A 19,815-nucleotide genomic window follows, 5' to 3' on the forward strand; every position below is an offset into this window, starting at 1 on the left:
TAACTCATTTTGCCCTTATCACACACTGTAATTTTGGCATTTCTTGATTGTGTGCCTTTGTCTTCTCATCTCATACATTTTTGTGTCTCTCAAAGTAGTTAATGTAGGTATATACATAGTTGGAGACTAGTGACTATTTGATTGAATGAATTCTCTGTATTTCTCATAGGCTATGCAAGCTCTAATGCTGTCTGTAAAACTTGAGGTATATTCTGTGTGTCCTGAACAATGGTAGTCTTAGCCTGGCCTCCTCACCTCTCCATCTTTGGCTAGACTCTCTGCCTTCCCCACTAGTTAACATATGTTAAGGGAGCACAAACTCATTTCAGCGTTAACCCTTGAAAGTTAATAATTCATACACACTTGAAGATAAACAGATTCTGAAACAGTCATTTAAGAAAGATCTATTTATTTGAAAGGCAGTTACGGATAGAAGAGGGAGAGAGGGAGAGAGAGAGAGAGAGAGAGAAAGAGAGAGAAAGATCTTCCATTCACTGATTAACTCCCCAAATGGCCACAGAAGTTTTAAGTGAGCCCGTCCGAAGTCCAGACCCAGAAGTGTCTTCTGACTCTCCCACATGGGTGCAGGGGCCCAAACCCTCAGGCTTTGCCAGGCACATGAGCGAAGAATTGGATTGAAAGTGGAACAGCTGGGAAATGAACTGGCACATGTATTGGAAACTGGCACAGAATGTAGCAACTTTATTTGCTACACCACAGTGCCAGCTCCCTGAAATAGTCTTTTGTAGTTGCCTATTACTTCAGGGCCATTGCTGTTTAATCAGTTGGTAGTTGACAAGAGTGTTAATACTTCATTCAGCTTAATGTGGTGGAAAAAGCTGAATATAAGTCAGAAATATCTAGCTTTAAATCTTGGCTCTTTCATTTACTAGCTGAGTTACCTTAAGAGAAATTATTTAACTTCTCCGTTTCCTAGTTATTCATGTCTTTAATGTTTCTATGAGAATCAAACATAATGAAATAGATAAAAACACAAAGCTTATATTAGCTGTTAAGTATGTGCAACTATACTTTTTAGAGATTTTATTTATTTGAAAGGCAGAAAGAGAGATCTTCCATTCATTGGTTCACTCTCCAGATACCTACAAAAGCCATGGCTGGGCCAGGCCAAAGTCAAGATCCAGGAAATATCTGGGTCTCCCACAAGAGTGGTAAGGAGCCAAATGCTTGGGCCATTATCTGCTGTCTCTAAGGATATACATAAGCAGGAGGTTGGATAGAAACAGAAGTGAGACTAAATTCCAGGCACTCCACAAAGCCTCCTCCTCCTGTCATATCCATTTTCTTTTAAATGTCTATCCAGAGGCTGGTACAGTGGCAGGCTAATCCTCAGCCTGCCATGACAACATCCCATATGGGCACTGGTTCAAGTCTCAGCTGCTCCACCATCCGATCCAGCTCCCTCTTAATGGCTTGGGAAATCAGAGGATAGCTCATCCCTGCACCCGTGTGGGAGAGCCAGAAGAATCTCCTGGCTCCTGGCTACAGACTACCCCAGCTCTGGTCATCTGTTCATTGTGGCCACTTGAGAAGTGAACCAGTGGATAGAAGATTCTCTCTCTCTCTCTTCCTCTTTCTCTGTAACTGTAAGTTCTGAGATAATAAATCCTTTTTTTAAAAATGCCTATCCAGGCATACTAATTAGAACATAATGAAATATTTTCCGTGAGAATAGTTATTCCCCCTTACACAAGGGTGATCTTTCTTGAGAAGACTTGGTCTCATTCCCAGCACCAAATTAGATTAGCTCTTTATCTTCTTGGAAAAATGGATCTTATGGGATAAAGCAAAATTAGTTTAATGGCAACAATGAAACAAGGCAGACATACAGCCTTCTTGAAGAGTTTTTGTGGAAAAACAAGCACAGGAATTATTTCTAACCCTGGAGTAGCAATTCATAACAATTTATGATTCCTCAAGCATAGTTTTAAATATATTGTATGAACCCATGCATATTTATGCCTATTTACATATTTATTCATTTATACATTTCTGTTACAAGCCCATAGCTAGCAAGTTTTTCTGAGACCATTTAGTCGCGGCATTTGTACTGCACACATCAATATTATTTTCGTATCATTAGCCAGGATTAACTAGAAGACTTTACCAGCCAGTTACCCATCAGATAAGCTCTAACGATCTCTGGGTCCTTGGCCTAATTAGTTTTTAGCACAGACCATGTTATCTTCCTCCACTGCTATAGAGTGGCAACCACTAAGTCAGCATCTTTAGGAGAGATACCTTTTGCTGTTAATCAGTCTTTAATTAGAGCCTCAAGGTAGAAGAGAAAATCATCAGTTTAGTCTCATAGGAAAACAGCTTAAAAACACAGATACAGGTCATCTGTTTGCCAATCTCATGTCAGATTGAGATGTTTTATAGAAAAATCTTTGGCATATATATATGTATATATATATATCCTAAACATGCCTATAATAATACATGGTCATGAGTTCAAAAGAGTCAAAAGAAGAAGATAAGAATTAAAATAATTGGAGCTTACCAGCTTGAATTAGTCATTCCATTCAAGCGAGCCATTTAATATCATTGTCATCTTGTAATGCATTCCCAAAACAGGAGCTCTGATTTTGATCTTCTGAAGTCTAAGTTATTCATGATCAGTAGTAAGAAATGCTTTAGTAGCAAAATGGAAGGCAATTTTCAGAAATTTCTTTCTGATATTTGAGAGGAAACTCCTGCAGCAGGATTCCTTAGAGATTCATCTGTTTCGTGGAAATAGCCGAGGAACTTGAACTGGACATCCTACTGTCAATCCCAAGGGAAGGTCCGTGCGGTCATTTTCTCAGGGAGGCTCACAGCGCTAGCAGGCCAGATGAGACCCCTTTGGCCCATGCTGCCTTAGCACTGTTTGCTTTTCTTTGCAGTTGATTTCAAGTTAACGTTTCTTTTCCCTGCTGGAATGTAGGCTCCTGACCACATCCTGCTTGTCACTTTCTTCCTTAGTGCCTGGCATAGTTGTGCACTGAGTAGACCCCAATAAGTGTCTGTTGAATAAGCGAAAATAAGAGGATCAAGGATACTACCTTGTGAAATTGCCTCGAGAGGACAAGAACAGAAGCCGAGGAGACAAGGACTGGCAGGAAAAGTAGCATAAGGCTTGTACTATCCCATAAAAGCCAAAAGAACATTTTTGGTTGTCAGTTCTAGTGGTCTTGTCTCATTCACTGCTTTGCCCATTGGGCAATAATTCACCTGTCTTTTAAAAATCTTTCTGTTCATTTAGTGTTCTTTTTTTAAGATTTATTTTATTTTTATTGGAAAGGCGGATATACAGAGAGGAGAGACAGAGAGGAAGATCTTCTGTTCGATGGTTCACTCCCCAAGTGAGTGCAATGGCCGCTGCTATGCCGGTCCAAAGCCAGGAGCCTCTTTCGGGTCTCCCACGCGGGTGCACGGTCCCAAAGCCTTGGACCGTCCTCCACTGCTTTCCCAGGCCACAGGCAGGGAGCTGGATGGGGAGTGGGGCTGCCGGGATTAGAACCGGCTCATATGGGATCCCGGGTGTGCAAGGCAAGGACCTTAACCACTTGCGCCACCACGCTGGGCCCCATTTAGTGTTCTGACATTGTACTGTCCCATCTCTTCTCTGGCTGTTCTCTTCTTTCCTTTTGAGCTTGTCTTCCTATCTCCTAATTAAGCGGTTCCTGGAATTCTGTCATCATCCTCTTTTCCTTCTACTCTCAGCATATGTAATGGCCAGCTCTGGCGAGAAGATATCTAAACCCACGTCTCCCCCTCAGGCTTGATCCTTTTGTGAGGACCCTTCTGGACACCGCTACAGGTGTAGTCTTTCAGTACTTCACATTCAGAATGCTCATTCACCTTTTTTTTTTTAAGATTTTTTAAAATATTTATTTATTTTTATTGGAAAGGCAGATATACTGAGAGGAAAGATTTCCATCTGCTGATTTACTCCCCAAGTGGCCATAATGGCCAAAGCTGAGCTGATTGAAGCCAGAAGCCAGGAGCCAGGAGCTCCCGCACAGGTGCAGGATCCCAACGCTTTGAGCATCCTCTACTGTGTTCCGAGACCACAAGTAGGGAGCTGGATGGGAATTTGGACCACCTGGACATGAACTGGCACCCATATGAGATCCTGGCATGTTCAAGGCAAGTACTTTAGCTACTAGGCTAATGGCCCAGACACTTTAAAAAGATTTATGACTAGCGCTGTAGATAGCAGGCTAGGCCTTTGCCTGTGGCACTGACATCCTTTATGGGTTCAAGTCCTGACTGACTGCTCTACTTCCTATCCAGCTCCCTGCAAATGGCCTGAGAAAACAGCAGAGAATGACCCAAATCCTTGGGCTCCTAAATCCAAAATAAGCTTCTGGCTTAAACCTGGCCCAGTTCTGACTATTACAGCCACTTGAAGAGTAAACCAAAGGATGGACGCTCTCTCTCTCTCTCCTTACTCCATAATGTTGCCTTGCAAATAAAAATGAGTAAATATTTTTGTAATTTTTATTTTACTTATAATATTGTATACGTAGTTGAAGTGAATGCACACCCATGTGGGTCTCCAGTTAGTGTGGGGGAGGGTCAAGATGTAGAGGAAGATGAGTGAGGCAAATCTCCCCCCCCCCTCCTGTGTCTGCAGAGGGAGAAAGGGAGGGACGTGCTCATTGCTGTCAGATTATGTCAGCACCTGGGGAGGAGGCGTCGTCATTGGATGACACCTTAAAGACTCTGATATTGGGAAAAATGTGCCAAGGGTGTTACTGGAATGGTTTTGATAGTTGTGAGATGTCGTTGCCTTCATCGCAGCAGGGTTGAGAATGTCTCCAAGGCCTGTTGACTGACCAAGTCCACCTTAGTACATCCACAGATCCAGACAGTTGGTGCAAAGCTTGGCCAGGAGAATTGCCCCACCTGTTCTGCTTCCCATCCTCTGATGAGACATTTGATATCTTTTTGTGGCCTAGAGGAGCTGGCTGTCTCATGCGCCATGTGGATCTGGGCATGCTGTCCACTGCATGGGCATCAGCAGCTAAGGAGGCCCAGCCCCAGTACGTGCAGTCCAGTGTTGGACCACATGTTTGTGATTTTCCCTATGGTCAGGTTTTGAGAAAGGTGATGTGGTTGGGGAATCCCTCAAGAAACTCCACGTGGGGTGGCCTCAGACTTGACTCTTGTATGCGCTAGCCAGTGCAGGATCAGGTTCAGTCTATCAACCTCACCAGCCAGCACATACACTGGTGCATGCAGCTGCCAGGTCAGTTCTGCCCCTAGCCCTGTCTCATGAGAACTGACGGGTACTACAGCCTCGCCCAGCCCAGCTCTGCACAAGCCTGACCCTCATGCACACCAGTGAGTGACATAGCCTAGTCAGTGTAACCGCTGGTAATATCCCCTAGACCTATCCCCTGCCCCAGAATTTTCATGTGCTGGCATGTGCTGGTGGTTTTGCCCAGTCTGTGCCACATCCCATCCGGCTCTCATGCACATCCATGGGTGCTGTGGCTTAGGTCAGTCCAAACTTCTGCAGACCGTGCCCACATTTATACTAATGGATGACCTTGCCTTGTCCATCCTGGCCTTTGTGCTCACCGTTGGGAGCCGCACCTAGCAGAAGAGAGCCCACAGAGGGTGCTGTGGTTTAGCCCCACATACATCTAGTCCCAGCACTTGCCCATGATGCTACAGCCTCACATTTTACAACTGGCTCTTGCATTTTACAACTCAGCTGGAATGTCCCCAGGCCCAGCCAACACATATGCTGAGGGATGCTGCAGTTTTCCCGGCCAGGTCCACCCCCAATCCCTACTCTCACACTCACTAGTGGGAGCTTCAGATTAGCAGGAGAGCCCCAAGGTTCTCCCATTGGTCCTGTTCTTAGCCCTAGATATTTTGTGTGCTGGTGGGTGGTTCCACCTGCTTTGGCATGGTGTGGCCACAGTGTGAGTTCTCACTGGTGGGTGTTGCAGCCTAGCCCATTGCAGTGCAGCCCACATCCAGTCTCGGCTCTCACATGTGCCAGTGGGTGCTGCAGATTAGCCCAGCCTGGCCTACACCCAGACCCTCCCACATATAAGCCAACAAATGTTGCAGCCTTGCCTTGCTTGGCCCAGTACCCGCCTTGGCTCTCATACTTTGCAAAATATTTTTAAATATTTATTTATTTATTTGAAAGGTAAAGTTAGGACTTGGCATGAAGCCTAAATTAGCTAATCCTCACCGTGCAAGTGCTGGGATCCCATATGGGTACCAGTTCATGTCCAGGTGGCCCCACTTCTATCCACTTTCCTGCTTGTGGCCTGGGAAAATAGCAGAGGATAGCCCAAAGCCTGGGACCCTGCACCTGTGTGGGAGACCAGGAAAAAACTGCTGATTCCTGGCTTCAATTGGCTCAGCTGCAGTCTTTGTGGCCATTTGGGGAGTAAACCAGTGGACAGAAGATCTTTCTTTGAGTGTTTCTTTCTCACTGCAAATTTTCATTTCCAATAAAAATGAATAATGTTAACAAAAAAAAAAAATAAAGTGGGGGTAAGGTGGAAGAGTAAATATCAAGATCTTCCATCTGGGCCTGGTATGGTAGCCTAGCTACTAAAGTCCTTGCCTTGAAATTGCTGCAGCCCCGCTTCCCATCTAGCTCCCTGCTTGTAGCCTAGTAAAGCAATAGAGGACAGTCGAAAGCCTTGGGACTCTGCACCCATGTGGGAGATCCGAAGAGCTCCTGGCTCCTGGCTTCAGGTCAGGGCAGCTCTAGCCATTGCAGTCACTTGGGGGAGTGAATCATTGGATGGAAGATCTTTCTCTCTCTCTCTCTCTCTCTATTATACCTTTGCAATAAAAATTAAAAAAAAATAAATCTTTAAGAAAAAGATCTTCCATCTATAAGCTCACCCCCCAGATGCCTGTAGCAGTCAAGGCTGAGACAGGTCAAAGCTAGAAAACTGGAATTCTGAGTCTTCCATATTGGTGGCAGGGACTTGGACCATCACTTGCCTCCTAGGTGCACATCAGCAGGAAGCTGGATTGGAAGTGGAGGAGCAGGATTTTGAACCAGGTACTCCCATAGGAGATGAGGACATTCCAAGTGGCAACTTTATTCACATCAAACACCCAGGCACTATCACTATGCCCTTAGCAACCCAAGAGTAATACTGCTGTATTAAGTCTCGTTTATTTTTCCTTTAACTTGCCATCTATCTGGTCAGTTGTAAAATCCAAATACTATGCTTCTGTGACTTCTTTTGCAGTCCTTTTCCCCATTTTTTAAGTTGTTTATTTTTATTGGAATGTCAGATATACAGAGAGGAGAGATAGAAAGATCTTCTGTCAGCTGATTTACCATTGATTCCCAAGTGGCTGCAACAGCTGGTGCTGAGCTAATCTAAAGCCAGGAGTTTTCTCCATGTCTCCCACATGGGTGCAGGGTCCCAAGGCTTTGGGCTGTCCTTGACTGCTTTCCCAGGCCACGCAGGGAGCTGGATGGGAATTTGGACCACTGAGATACAAATTGAATCCCACAAATTGGATCCCATGTGGGATCCCAGCGCGTTCAAGGCAAAGAGTTTAACTGCTAGGCTACCGTGCTTTGCCCTTCCATTTTCCCTAGCTATGTTATTTTAAACAAGTAAGCTTAGCACCATAAGCTTCATATATAGTTTTTTTTTTTAATGATGGATTGATTGATTGATGTGAAAGGCACAATCGTGGAGGGGTTTTCCATCCATTGGTTAATTCCCCAATTGGCCACAGTTGCCTGAACTGGGCCAGATAAAAGCTGGGAATTCCATGCAGGTCTCCCACCTGGGTATCAAGAACCCAATCCCCTGAACTTTTCTTGGCTGCCTTCCCAGATATGTTAGCAGGAAGCTGGAGAAGAGGCAGGGCAGCCAGAATTTAAGGTGGCATTCCAATATGCGATGCAAACAACAGCTTAGCATGCTTAACTTCAACACTGACTCCAGAATTTGGTTTTGTTAACTAAGACAAAAACAGAAGTTGAATAAGCACATTGTCCCAAATTTCTGATAAACCTTCTTCTCATCATTCAATCACTTATACCACAGCCACGCTCCCCCCTTAAAGTTTCTGTTAGCTAAATCTAGATGTAATAAAGGTTTTCAGTATTGGCTTCCAAAGGCCTTGGTGAATGACTTTGAGCTATTTAACCATTCATTTAGGCACATTCACTTGTACCTAAACTGTTCTGAAATTAGAATTTGCTTTTTTAGGGCCCCGTGCTATGCTGACTCTAGCACTTTACTTAGAAAGATTTGTCTTCAGTAGTTCTGTCTGTCCAAATCCTGATAGTGCACTTCCCTCCCTCCCCACAGCCTTCCCTGCGTCACCCTGCCTTCCTGCCTGCTGCCCTTGTCAGATCTTTCCTAACTTGCAAAGCCGTGTGGTTTTGTCATCACCACTGTTTTGATGACATTAGTCTAAATGCGGGGATAAATACACTGTCTTTTGGGGAAGCCAATAAGCAGGAAAGGGCTCAGGAGGTTAGGAGAGTACTTGCAGAGTGTGTATAGCTTTTTCATGAGTTCAGCGCTGCTATGAAAGTATCCAAACGCTTCCCATTTTAAACAAACGCCGCACAGCATGCTGTACTTTATGAGCCACTTTGTAGCCAGTTTTACAACAGTAAAAGCACCAGAGGGTGGAAGTAGCTGAGGCCTAACAGGTACAGACCAATAGTGTGGAGTTTCCACTTGCCACTAAATAATGCTTGTAAAAGTCAAGATCCAAAGATGAAAGGCATTTTGTAGGTTCAAAATGAGCAAGATTCAACCAGTCCTGTATCTTCTCTTACGCAGATAGAATCCTGAGAGAGAGAAAGAGAGAGAGCCACCCCCTCCAAGGTAGATGCAAAGATAGTAGAACCTAAGGAGGTGTAGCTATGAGGGCGCCAGATTGTCCTGGCGGGCTGGCAGCAGAGGTCTGCAGCCCAGGAAGGCAGGCTGCCAGGGCCAGAACTTGGAGAGGGTGTTGTGTGAGGGTGTGACTACACCCGACTGCCTGTAATTAGGAAGACAGCAGGGAGAGCTGGAGGGGCCAGGACGCCTAGTTCTCCTACACTCAATGAAGAAAAAATTGACACCAAAGTCTCTTCTAAGGGATTTCAAAACGAGTAGAAAATTCTTTGAGCTCTGTAATAAGCTAACTGAAAATTAATTTGAAATTTGGCTTTAGTGCCTGCATTTGTGCGTTTAACGGTAGAAGAAGCATGCAAAGGTTGGTTGGGGGGAGGGGAAGCTGCCTGTATTTCTCTTTTAAGAAGTTTGAACAGATGCTTGTTGTTGTTGTAGCTATCGGGGCAGCAAGAGGCAAAAGGCGTATCAGGTATTTATTTCAGTCTCTGAGATGGCTGCTGGCAGAGTTCCACATACCTAAACTAGGGGGAAGCTCACGAGTAGATACAGAGTAAGATGTGGAGGGAACCGACCTCCTGCTTCCTGTGATTTATTTCTGATCACATGCATGATATTTAAAAAGAAAACAAGAGTAAAGACTTAAAGCGTTGTTTGGCTTTGTGGAATTTTTTTTGAGGGGGAAGGGAGACTGATTGACTATACGTAATCTTTCCCGCTGGCTTTTGAGGGGTTTCTCTGTAATATTTTTCCTAATGCCTTAATTAGAGCGATTGACTCAAGCTGATAAGTAATTTGAATCTGCTGGAATGCTCCGTTTACTTCTATGGGACCTTGATGAGGGAAGTCCAGTCGTATGGGTAGGTGTAAAGAAGGGTTCATTAAGAAAAATGCTGAATCGATTGGCACCTGACTTGGTGGTGAGGAAAGAGGAAAGGAATTTCTGGCCATGAAGCTTGTGACTCCACATCAAGATCATTCTTTTTTGTAGAACAACCACCCACCCTTAGTCCACTGCTTGAATTCCTCAGATTCTTCCAACCAGAGGAACTATGGCATGCTAAATGGTCTGTTATGATATCTGAACACTTATGTGAATGTGTTTGGCCAAGGAGATTTGCTAATGAAATTGATCTGCTTCTCGAGGTTTTTCCAGTTCTGAATAATTAAAGAAAACTAAAACCTGGATTCTTCAAGCTGCTTAGGATCCTTAGAATAACTGTCTCAATTCAGAAGCACCTTAAAACTCAACCTGTATAAACTGTAGAGGATTTGTAAATTTCTGCTATTTATTTGCTGGAAGTGTTTGCTCACATTTCCTGGGTCAGGAGAGTCGCCCTTTAAAGGGACACCCTATTCTTTGAGTAGCTGTGAGAAAGCTCTCTGCTGGTTTGAAAACTGCCCTTGAATCTTAGCATGCCAGCCTAAGGAGTCGAACGGAACAGATTTCCTTCCTCCCACATCCCAGCCTTCAGATAATTCACACTGGTCACGTCTCCTGGAACTTTCTCTAGGTCAAGCAGGGTTTCTAGAGCCTGGCCGTGTGGGACTAGGACACAGGAATCGGGGGGCATCTCCTTTAAGAGGGTTAAGGAATTCTGAAACTGGGCTGCCTCCCCTCTCCTCAGTTTCTGGTCTGAGTGGGGAGATTCAGTCAGTAGCCCCTTGGTAAGTAAGAAATGAGGTGTGAAGCCATTTGCCAGAGATCTTCCGTTTGTTTAGTTCCAATCCCAGGATTGAGCACAGCCCTCATTTTTGGCCAGGACTTCTCCGACTCCTTAAGTAATAGCCTGAGGTTTCGCTGCCAGATCTCCACATACCATCTACTGCCTTCTCTTCATGTTGGCGTAAAGGACAGAAATAACTTTTCCTTAAGTTTTCCAAGACTGATGGTATGGTTCAGTGTGATTCCAAGATGTTCACATATTCTCCTTTGCTCCTTCCTTGAGCCAGGGAACGGCCTTCACAAAGGGAGCACGGTGTGGCACCCCTGCAGCCACGCTGCTGCCTCTGGCGGACAGCCGGCTTCCTGGGTTGGCCTTTTGTTTAAGTCACCAGGTGACCAGCTGGATTACCTAAAAGCTAAGAGGCTGAGAACTGAATTGTGGTTAACTTTAATATTGTCTGTCCTGAGACTTGAAATATAGACCCGAGCTTTTCATATGGCCGCAAGGAGGCTCAGGTTTACTTGGATGTGCATGGCAATACGGAGTTCAGGTGTCTGGGAGTGGGGCGTCGCCGCCGTCCCCTTCATTCCATCTTCCTCCCCGGGCACCACTCAGATTTGTGGGCAGGAAGACCCCGCCGGGAGGATGGCCCGGGACTGGAACGGGGAAACAGGACGTGGAATGTGCCTAGAGTATATCCAATGACTGGGTCTCTGCGTGGCCGAATTCCGTGGGACACCAGCCAAGTGCTGAGTGTGAGGCTGTGGTCGTCTGTGGGCCGGCAGAGGGGCGTGCCAAAGGTGACATTGGAGACTGGGGAGCCTTTGGCGGCTGCGCTGGATCCAAGGGCGCTGCGGGCCGCCCACTGCAGCCAGCGCGACCCTGACAGCAGATGGGGCCCGGAGTGGCCCTTGCCAGGGCCGGCTGGCAGCGGGGAGGCGGGGGCGCCGCTTCTGGGTCCGTTCGCCCTTGGGCTGGGCGGCGAGCCCGGCGGGTCGGAGCGAGGCGGGGGCGGTGGGGCCGGGCCTCCCTTTGTCAGGGGATTTGCGCGGCGCGGCCGAGCCTCGCTCCGGTGCCGCTCCCCGCTCGGTCTCGGGGGGCGGGGCTCCCGCCCGGGGCCCCGGGGCGCGGTGGGCGTGGGCTTCGGGAGCCGAGCGGCTGGCGCCGGGGGTCCCTCGCTCGTTCGGAGCCCTTGGAAGCCCCTCCCTCGGTGGCTCGGTCTCCAATCCCGTCGGCCGCCTCCGCCCTCGCGGGGGTCGTTCCTCCCCGCGGCTCCGCCCTCCTCCCGTCGGCTCTGCGCGGAGCGCGCTGCCCGCGGCCTGGGGGGCTGCCCGGGCGGGGCGGGCGGCGGCGGCGGCGCGGGAAGCGGGAGGAGGGCCGCCGCCAGCCCAGCACTTCCCGCGAGCGGCGAGGGAGAGAGCCGCGCGGCGCGAGGGAGGAGGGCGCCTCCCGCCCGGCCGGAGCGGAGCCTTTTGTTCCCAGCCAGAAGTTCGCATGCCGGGACCGTGACAGCTGCGGGCTGGGGAGGACGGCGGGCCGCGGGGTCGGCGGCGCAGCGGAGAATAGAGGTGGCTGCTTGTCATGCAGCCCACGGTGCGGCGGCTGCAGGCCGGGGACTGGCGGGGGCGGCGGCGCCCACGGCAGAAGAACGCGGCTGCCGGAGGGACAAACTAACTTCCTGAGCGCGGGACCCACCTGCCAGCCCACGGTGAGGCGACCCTGGCCCTCCGGGGCGCGCGACGGGGCGCGGGAGAGGAAGCGGTGCTGAGGGAGCCTCTCCGACCGACCCTCGCTGCCGCTGCAGCCCGCCCGTGCGCCTACTGGAAGGCCCGGCGCGGGCTGCAATCGGCTTGTTTTGCGGCCACAGCGCGGGGTTGGCCTGGGAGCCACAACAATGCCATGATGTTTTGGAGACAGGAAGCCCCAAGCTGGCCGCGAATGAAGGACTTCCTGTGTTTAAAGTTGCAGGAATATCCGCCGACCAGCCCAGTTCAAATGCAAACATCCCAACTTGGGAGGACGAATGGCTAATTCAGACCAGCTGGACTCTCCAGGGCTGGGACTGAGGAGAAAATGAAAGGAATTTATGGGAGCTTGGGCCATACTTGGAAGACTAGAGAGGCTGTGCCATTGTTATTAAAAGACTCACTCAGCTTTGATGAGAAGTTACCGGAACTTAGGTATTGAATATGACATGTCAATACCAGATGATTTTTTTGCTAACTGAATGAGAAAGAGCAGTGCTCTTTAAAATAATAATTTAAAAAGAACCAGAAGCCATATGAGGACTTATTTTATTTGTTGATTGAATTATGCCGTTTATCTGTCTGCAACTTTGAGGCTGCTTGCCTGTGAGGAAAAAGCTTCCCCTGAGAGCTTCTCCCAGGATGGTTCCAAAGCGGGGCTTCCAGACCCTTCTGGAGGATGAATGCACTTGGTGGTGTGGGGGCATGAACATGTAAAAGGACTTTTCATACAATGTGTTTTGGGAGAAGCTGTGAAAAAAAATTTTTTTCAGAGATTAATGATTTCTCGTGATTAAAAAAGTATGGGTAAGCCACTGAGCCGACCAGACTGTTTAAGGCGGAACCCTACCTGCCTGGGGAAGGGTGAGGAGGAGGATGGCTATATAGAGGATTGCTATGTTCCACAGCGTTCTATCTATGATACCATGAGGATAAATGAACAGATTGACCAGGGGTCAAAGCTTAATCAGACTTCCAAAAGCACCATGGAAAAGCTGGAGGGAAGCACTATATCCAGCAATGGCACGTTAGGGGCAGCGTCTAATGTTTTTGAATCTAGAGCGCCGGAAGGCAAAAAACTGGATGAGAGAATCATCTTTGATGCATTAAAGCTAAGCAGTGATGTGCAGAAGTCGGCACCTGCACCACCCAGGAGGCGGCCCAATGCAGAGCGCAGAGACAATGTTAACAGGAGATCATGGAAGTCCTTCATGCCACCCAACTTCCCAGAATTTGCAGAAAGGATGGAAGCTTCTCTCAGTGAGGTTTCAGAAGTTGGTGCTTCCAACCCTTCCTTGCAAGAGAAGAAGGAATCCAAGTCTGTATTAACAGCAAGTTCTGGTCAGTTAGACCAGAGGGCACCTCGGGCAGAGGCTGTAACTCTGCAACATGTGTCCAAGTCTGTAGGTGTTTCAGAAGTGCAAGATGTGAAGAACTTAAGTGGAGACTGTCAGGACTTGAGATTTCAGCAGCACAGTGAGAGCTCTCCCTACCAATTCCTGCCTGCAGAATCAGAAGCTCCAGCGGCAAGTGCTAACACAGATGTTACGCAGGAACACAGATTCTCAAGTGCAACCTGGCCCAGGGCCATGAAAAGTTCGGCTAAGGGAAGCTTCGGTGAGAAGCAGCACCCCCTTGGGGAAACGGCCTGCGCTGTGGAAATACCGCCTCTCTCGCCTTGCCTGAGTGAAGAGCTCTTGGATCCGGAATTGAATATACTTGTAATCCCCACCCTGAGAGAGAAAACCGAGTCTGAGCTAAAGTTTGAGGAAGATGAGCGATGGATCATGATGGAGGCTGAGGAAGATTGGGAGGAAGAGAAACTGTCAGAGACAGGGAAGACTTCTCTGATGGCAAATGAGAACAACCTGACAGATACTGGAGAGAAGGAACCAACAGACACAACAGCAGTGGCAGAGGATGAAGCTGATAGCTTAGCTGCTGCCTCGGGTGTTCTCGGCCACCCAGATCTTGATCAGATTTCTTGTTGTGATAACCCACAGCCATCTCAGGACCAGCTGGCTTCTGTTCCCCGGGATACACCCCTAGATCACAGCTATGTTCTCACAGGGGAGATGGAAGACAGAACTCCTCGGGGCCTGGAGAGTCCTGTTGGTGCAGAGCAGCTCTCTGACACAGACTCAGTGCAGATGTTTCTTGAACTTGAAAAGGAGTGTCTGTGTGAAGAAGTGGTCACTCCTCCAGCTGAGCTGCAGAATCAGGCCTCTGCTGAATGGCTGGCCCCATCCCAGGATGCAGAAAATTCATCTGTGATTAGTCACTTTCCAGGGGCACCCTCAGAGAAGGGACAACATGTAGGCCTTTTAAATGTAAGCAAAAAGGACTATGCTGTTGGGTTGGATTGTGAGTATTTTAGTGCCCTGGATTCTTCTCAGGTGCCTAATGCTGTGGAACTTACTGCCTCTGACGCTTCCACTGTTAACAAGGAGGAGTGTGAAAAAGTGCCTTTTAGCCCCACAGCTGCAGGGGAATTTAAGTCCAGTAACCCAGCAGACCTGGAGTCACTAGGAATGCAGGATTCAGGAGAATTGCCAAACCCTGATCACCTGGCTTCTCATGATGATTTATCAGGCTTTATTGCTTCTGAGCTGGCCAAAGAAAATGGCAATTTGTCCCAGGTAGACTGCAGTCAAACTAAGAGGAATGTGAAAAAGCATATTGGGAGTCCTCCCCTCAGTTTTGCGTTTAATCATGAACTCACAGATGTTACCTCAAGACCTGAAGCAGAGGTGTTATCATATGACTCACGTTTCCTAACAGATGAGATGTGTTTGAAAAGTGAGAAAGGAGCTATTAATCCAGAAAATAGTAGTGTGGCATCCTTGGGAAATGTGGACCTTTGTGAATTGTGTGTGGAGAAAGTTTTTGATGAGGCAGAAGAGCTGGATTGTCAAGCCAAACTTTTGGAAGATGGAGCCCCAACGCATTCTCATAAAGACTCCCCAGAGCAGGTCCCAGACAGTCTCCAGAGCAAGTCTCCAGAATCAGACGTTCTGGTTAGGGAACTGAGACACGGAGATGGAGTAGGAACTGTGATTGACAGAAAGCCTGAGCTGAACGTGGCATCATGGGGAGGAACTTCACTGCAAAATATCCTTCCAGGGGAGCAAGCCACCAAGTCTAGTAATAGTGAATCTGTTTTGGAGGAAAGGATGCCCATCCTCCAAGGGCTTGCTCCAACTGCTACAGTGCCCACCCTGGAAGAGAATGTCCTGCTTGCTGCAGTGTCTGAACCACAAGGAACTGCTGTGGCTGCTGCTCTAGTGCCCTTCCCAAAGGAAGACATCCCAGCTGCCTTCGTGGTTCCTACAGAGAATGTCACAGTTGCTGCAGTGTCTGCCCCAGAGGGGACTGCTTCAGCTGCTCCAGTGCCAATCACAAAAGAGGATGACACCCCAGAAAAGCCTGCCACCCCCACTGCTTCAGTGCCTGTCCTGGAAGAGCCCACCACCCCCACTGCTTCAGTGCCTGTCCGGGAAGAACCCACCACTCCAATTCCTGCAGCAGCAGCCACCTCAGAGAAGTATCCTGCTCCGGCTGCTGCAGTGCCTACCCCAGAGAAGCCTGATGCCCCAGCTCCTGCAGCAACAACAGCTCCACAGGAGCCAGCTGCTCCATGTTCTTCATTACCTACCCTAGAGGGGTCTAACATCTTGACTGTCACAGTACTCTCCCCAGGGGAGCCTGCTGCCTCAGTTCCTGCAGCAGTGTCTGCCCCACAGGAGCCCACTGCCCCAACTCTTTCAGTACCTATCCTAGAGGAGTCTAGAATCCTGGCCATTGCAGTACTCACTCCAGAGGAGCCTGTCGCCCCAGCTCTTGAAACACCGTTGTCCCCCAAGGAGCCTGCCACCCCAGCTTCTGCAGCGCCATTGTCTCCAGAGGAGCCTGTTGCCCTAGCTCCTGCACTACTTACCCCAGAGGAGCCTGCCACCCCAGCTCCTGCAGCACCATCATCTCCCAGGGACCCTGCCACCCCAGCTTCTGCAGCACTACCTATACCAGAGGAGCCTGCCACCCCAGCTTCTGCAGTGCCATTGTCTCCCAGGGACCCTGCCACCCCAGCTTCTGCAGCACTACCTATACCAGAGGAGCCTGCCACCTCAGCTCCTGCAGCACCTTTATCCCCAGAGGAGCCTGCCACCCCAGCTGCTGTAACACCAACCCCAGGGAAGCCTACTGCCTCAGCTCCTGCACCACCATCATCCTCAGAGGAGCCTGCCATCCTAAATTCTGCAGTACCTACCCCGGAGGAGCCTGTCGCCCCAGCTCCTGCAGTGCCGTCATCCCCAGAGGAGCCTGTTGCCCCAGCTCCTGCAGTGCCATCATCCCCAGAGGAGCCTGTCGCCCCAGCTCCTGCAGCACTGTCATCCCCAGAGGAACCTGCCATCACAGATGCTGCAGTACCGACCCCGGGGGAGCTTGCCACCCCAGTTCCTACAGTACCATTGTCCCCAGAGGAGCCTGCTGCCTCAGCTCCTACAGTACCAACCACAGGGGAGCCTGTTGCCTCAGCTCCTGCAGCAGTGTCTGCCCCACAGAAGCCTGCCTCTTTAGCTGCTATAGTACTCGCCCCAGAAGGGCCTGCTGCCCCAGCTGTTGCAGCATTGTCCACTCCAAAGGACCCTGCTGCCCCAGCTGCTGCAGCAGTGTTTGCTCCACTAGAGTCTGGGTTCCTAGCTGCTACAGTGCTTACCCCGGAAGGGCATGCCATCCCAGCTGCTGAAGTACCCACCCCAGAGGACCCTGCTGCCCCAGTTGCTGCAGTGCCTTCTGTGGAGGAGAGCAATTGCCCTGCTGGCACACCCTTCCTGGGAGACACTGCTCATACTGAATCAGTGCCTATATTGGAAGAAGGAACTCCTGTTCTAGAACGGATCAAGGAGGACCTTGATTCCTCAGCATTTGGATTAAAAGAGGTGACTGGCACAGTGCTACATGGGAAAGTGCCTCTGGCTGCAACTGATGGATTAAATTCAAATGAGGTAATTGTTGCCCCTTTTGTTGCCTGGAAGGGTCTGGAGAGTTAAGTGAGATTTACAAGTTCTTTAACTTGATAGTGTTGAGAAATGGCACTGGCAGTCCTTCCTATTCTTTTTGAACCCCCTAGGATTTTAGTTTTCTGTTCTTAATTGAATTTATAGGGAAAATGTATCTTAATTTTGTCTATTACTCATACTCCATTTTTTATTCAGATAAGCCAAGCTCAAGGGAAAATGATGTAAACAGTTGTCAGTGTGCATTTTCTTCTAACGATTATTAGCATGAAAGGATCATTTGCTTTTGATATACAGAGATTATGTTCTTTCCTAAATCAAGAAATTATTTGCTTATCTGTGATGTCAGTAGTTCTGTAGAGGACAGAGTGTGCGCTTTACAGTAAAAACTAGAGTCCTTCTGAATTGTTGGGAAGGTTAGGTAGCCTGTCTCCAGTTTTCTCGTGTTAATGCAGTAGTACCCTGCAGGGATTTGAGGACAAAATGAGATAGGACATCTGTGGTACCAGGCGAGCAAGATCTGAATTACTGGCCCTTTCTCCCCTTTCTCTTCAAACGGATGTATTAGTTGATTGGAAGAATTGATCAAAGTTGGCTGCGTGAAGCCAGCATAGAGATATTTGAATAACAGCATCTTAACATGAAAGTAGGTTTCTTAAAACCAAAGACACACCAATGTTTACAAAAATAGAGGTATTTCACTCATTTTGTCAGACTGCCTCTGAGTCTTTACATAAGTCATTTTCCTTCAGTTGCTATATGAAATGAGAGAATTGGGCTAAATATTCTCTCTCAACTATGAGTTTCCGGACATTGGAGACCTGAATGTGTTAGGAAATAGTTGAGAACAGTTTTCCACACCCTTCAGCCCTCCTAGACAAAGGAATTTGAGATCAGCAGCTTTCTCTGGTTAACTGCCAGGTGTTGTTTCCTCTTTGGTAAGGAATGAAGTTAGAGGGTTAATCTAATTCAGTGTGGGAAAACTGTGTGAGGAGGAAGCTTTGATTTGATTCCATCTCCAGTATCCAAATCAGTGCCACCCTCGTGGCAGGCATTCATGAATGAATGAATAGTAATCTCCTGGGATGCCCATGGCTGTGCAGGGAAGTTGAGTTCCATTGCCCACCCCACTGAGAGCCTCTCAGGGCAGCCTTAGTCTGCTGGAGTGCCGGTTACACAGACAAGCACCTCCCGGTCTCAAAGTCATGCCAGCTGCATCCTTAAGGCTGTTAATGTTGCCGCAGATCCTCTGCCCAGCTGAGTGATAAGCTGTGTCACCTTGGGCTTTGACAGTTATTTCATAATGCAGTCTCCCATCAAATTAGGATGTGTCATTTTTCAAATAGATGCATTTTAGATTGGTTTTTTGAGTTTTATTGAATGTTATTGACACCAAGATCCCCATAACCTGTCCAAAAATAGGATGATAAGTCAGTAGCAGACTAAGTTTCTTATGCTGGTATTATTGATAACAAAGTACTGAAGCAATCAGTGAAATACAGTTATTATATTTATCAGGAGCCAGTCACATATGCAGAAGATTTGTTTATTTTTATTGGAAAGTCAGATTTATAGGGAAGAGAGGCAGAAAGATATTTCATCCGCTGATTCACTCCACAAGTGACAACAACAGCTGGAGCTGAGCAAATCCGAAGCCAGGAGCCCAGAGCCTCTTCCAAGTCTCCAACGTGGGTGCAGGGTCCCAAGGCTTTGGGCCATCCTCAACTGCTTTCCCAGGCCACAAACAGGGAGCTAGAAGGGAAATGGAGCAACTGGGATACAAACCAGTGCCCGTATGGGATCCCTGCCCATGTATGGCTAGGATTTAGCACTACGCCATCTTGGCAGGGCCTGAGAGAAACTTATAAGTATCTGGGATCTGTTTTTTGATCTGCAAAATGAATATTGATAACTGGGACTTGATAGTCATAAGAATCCCTCCAGCTCCAAGGAACAGTCATTTCCTGAAATGCCTGATATCAGTAACAGAAGGAAATGGTAGCGCCACTGCATATTGCCCATCTTTGAAGTAGTTACTTTATGGAATATCTGGAAGTAAATAGATGATTATATTTGTGTACATAAGTGGAAGTATCTAAGCTATAATACCAGCCAGGATCCTTAACCTGTGAAAATATTGGAAGGCCATTTTATTTATTTATTATTTTTATTGAAAAGTCAGATATACAGGGAGGAGGAGAGATTGAGAGGAAGATCTTCTGTCCATTAATTCACTCCCCAAGTGGCTGCAATGGCCAGAATTGAGCTGATCCAAAGCTAGGAGCCCAGAGCCTCTTCCAGGTCTCCCACGCAGGTACAGAGCCCCATGGCTGCAGGGAACTGAATGGGAAATGGGACCAGCAGGACATGAATTTGTGCACATATAGGATCCTGGCACATGCAGGGCAAGGACATTAGCCACTAGGCCACCGTGCAGGACCCTGGAATGCCATTTTAAAAATACACAAACACTATAGAGTTAGCATAGAGAATAAGGATTTGTTTAAATGAAGTTTTACCC

At 48.0% G+C, this 19,815-nt stretch overlaps 2 protein-coding genes across 8 annotated transcripts in view; both read left to right on the top strand.

Annotated features, from left to right (window-relative positions):
* Positions 1-19,815, top strand: part of MACF1 (microtubule actin crosslinking factor 1) — a 366,624-nt gene that overhangs the window by 286,004 nt on the left and 60,805 nt on the right. The window lies entirely within an intron of this gene.
* KIAA0754 (KIAA0754 ortholog) lies at positions 13,039-18,445 on the top strand. The gene is made up of 2 exons (XM_040974267.1): positions 13,039-15,915; positions 16,003-18,445. The coding sequence occupies exons 1-2, from the start codon at positions 13,080-13,082 to the stop codon at positions 17,325-17,327; spliced, it is 4,161 nt and encodes a 1,386-aa protein (XP_040830201.1). The 5' UTR covers positions 13,039-13,079; the 3' UTR covers positions 17,328-18,445.

This window comes from Ochotona curzoniae, unplaced genomic scaffold, assembly GCF_017591425.1.
Source record: "Ochotona curzoniae isolate NIBS_2020 unplaced genomic scaffold, NIBS_Ocur_1.0 contig_2404, whole genome shotgun sequence".
Taxonomy (NCBI): Eukaryota; Metazoa; Chordata; class Mammalia; order Lagomorpha; family Ochotonidae; genus Ochotona; species Ochotona curzoniae.

What these genes read in the sequence shown, in the direction of transcription:
- KIAA0754 (XM_040974267.1), top strand. Translation starts at nt 13,080, where the DNA reads ATGGGTAAGCCACTGAGCCGACCAGACTGTTTAAGGCGGAACCCTACC. An exon ending in ACAGGAGCCAGCTGCTCCAT is followed by an intron (nt 15,916 to 16,002) that starts GTTCTTCATTAC and finishes CAGTTCCTGCAG; the next exon opens with CAGTGTCTGCCCCACAGGAG.